The sequence below is a fragment of the Penaeus monodon genome, chromosome 28 (genome assembly GCF_015228065.2).
Source record: "Penaeus monodon isolate SGIC_2016 chromosome 28, NSTDA_Pmon_1, whole genome shotgun sequence".
Lineage (NCBI taxonomy): Eukaryota > Metazoa > Arthropoda > Malacostraca > Decapoda > Penaeidae > Penaeus > Penaeus monodon.
In genome coordinates, this window is record NC_051413.1 from 9,050,774 (window position 1) to 9,051,556 (window position 783).

The following is a 783-nucleotide window of genomic DNA, read 5'->3' on the forward strand; positions in this document are numbered from 1 at the left end:
GGGGACAGGGTGGAGGGGGACGAGGACGAGGGCGAGGCTGACGGCGGCTGCGAGGCGGGGTGCAGGAGGGCGCTGCAGGGGCCGCCCGACTCGCACCCGCGGCACCGCAGGCACCGCGTCTCTCCTGGGGGAGGGGGGGGGGAGAAATCTTAATATAAATCTTAATAACACACGAGCCTCTCTCGCGCCCGGATGCGCTCGCTAAACCTCTTCTCACGCCCATTCTTACGGCGAGAGACCGCCTTGTGGCGTATAAAAGCAACTTACTCCAACCTCTGTACACGCAAGGCCCAAGCATTTCAAAAATACAGCCTAAAATCGCTTTAATATTCATCAGCGCTGGACAAAAAAGCCCGCAGGACGCAGGGCGAGAAGGACACTCACCTGTTAGTATTGGTCTCGGAATTTCCGTGTTGGTTATGGTGGAGAGGGCGTGACTGTGGGCGGGGTTGTGGGCGGGCAGGGAAGGGAGCGAGTGGGCGGAGAGACCGGAGAGGGCGGCGCCTGAGAGCGGAGACCCGCCCACCCCCATGCCGAGGCCTCCCACCAACCCCGAGGCTCCGCGCCAGGCGTCCAACCAGCCGTTGCCGCCCACTGTGGGAAAGAGGGCGGAGCGTTACAACACGGCGAAGGCGAGGGCGGAGGAAGCTCCCTCGCTCCATGGGCGTGGGAAATGCCAGCTATTCCTACTCCTAGCTCTGGTTATTTCTTGGGAACTAAAGCCTTTGTGGTAGTTATTGATTTGCTTTATAACTCTGTCTGGTGGCTAAAGCTGACGTGTTT

General features: G+C 60.2%; 1 protein-coding gene across 1 annotated transcript in view; it reads right to left on the reverse strand.

Moving 5' to 3' along the window:
• Nucleotides 1–783, reverse strand: part of LOC119591359 (segmentation protein Runt-like) — a gene marked incomplete in the record, with an annotated part of 28,939 nt that overhangs the window by 754 nt on the left and 27,402 nt on the right. The window contains 2 exon segments of the mRNA XM_037940098.1: nt 1–124; nt 385–594. Of these exon segments, the coding sequence (XP_037796026.1) occupies nt 1–124; nt 385–594 (334 nt within the window).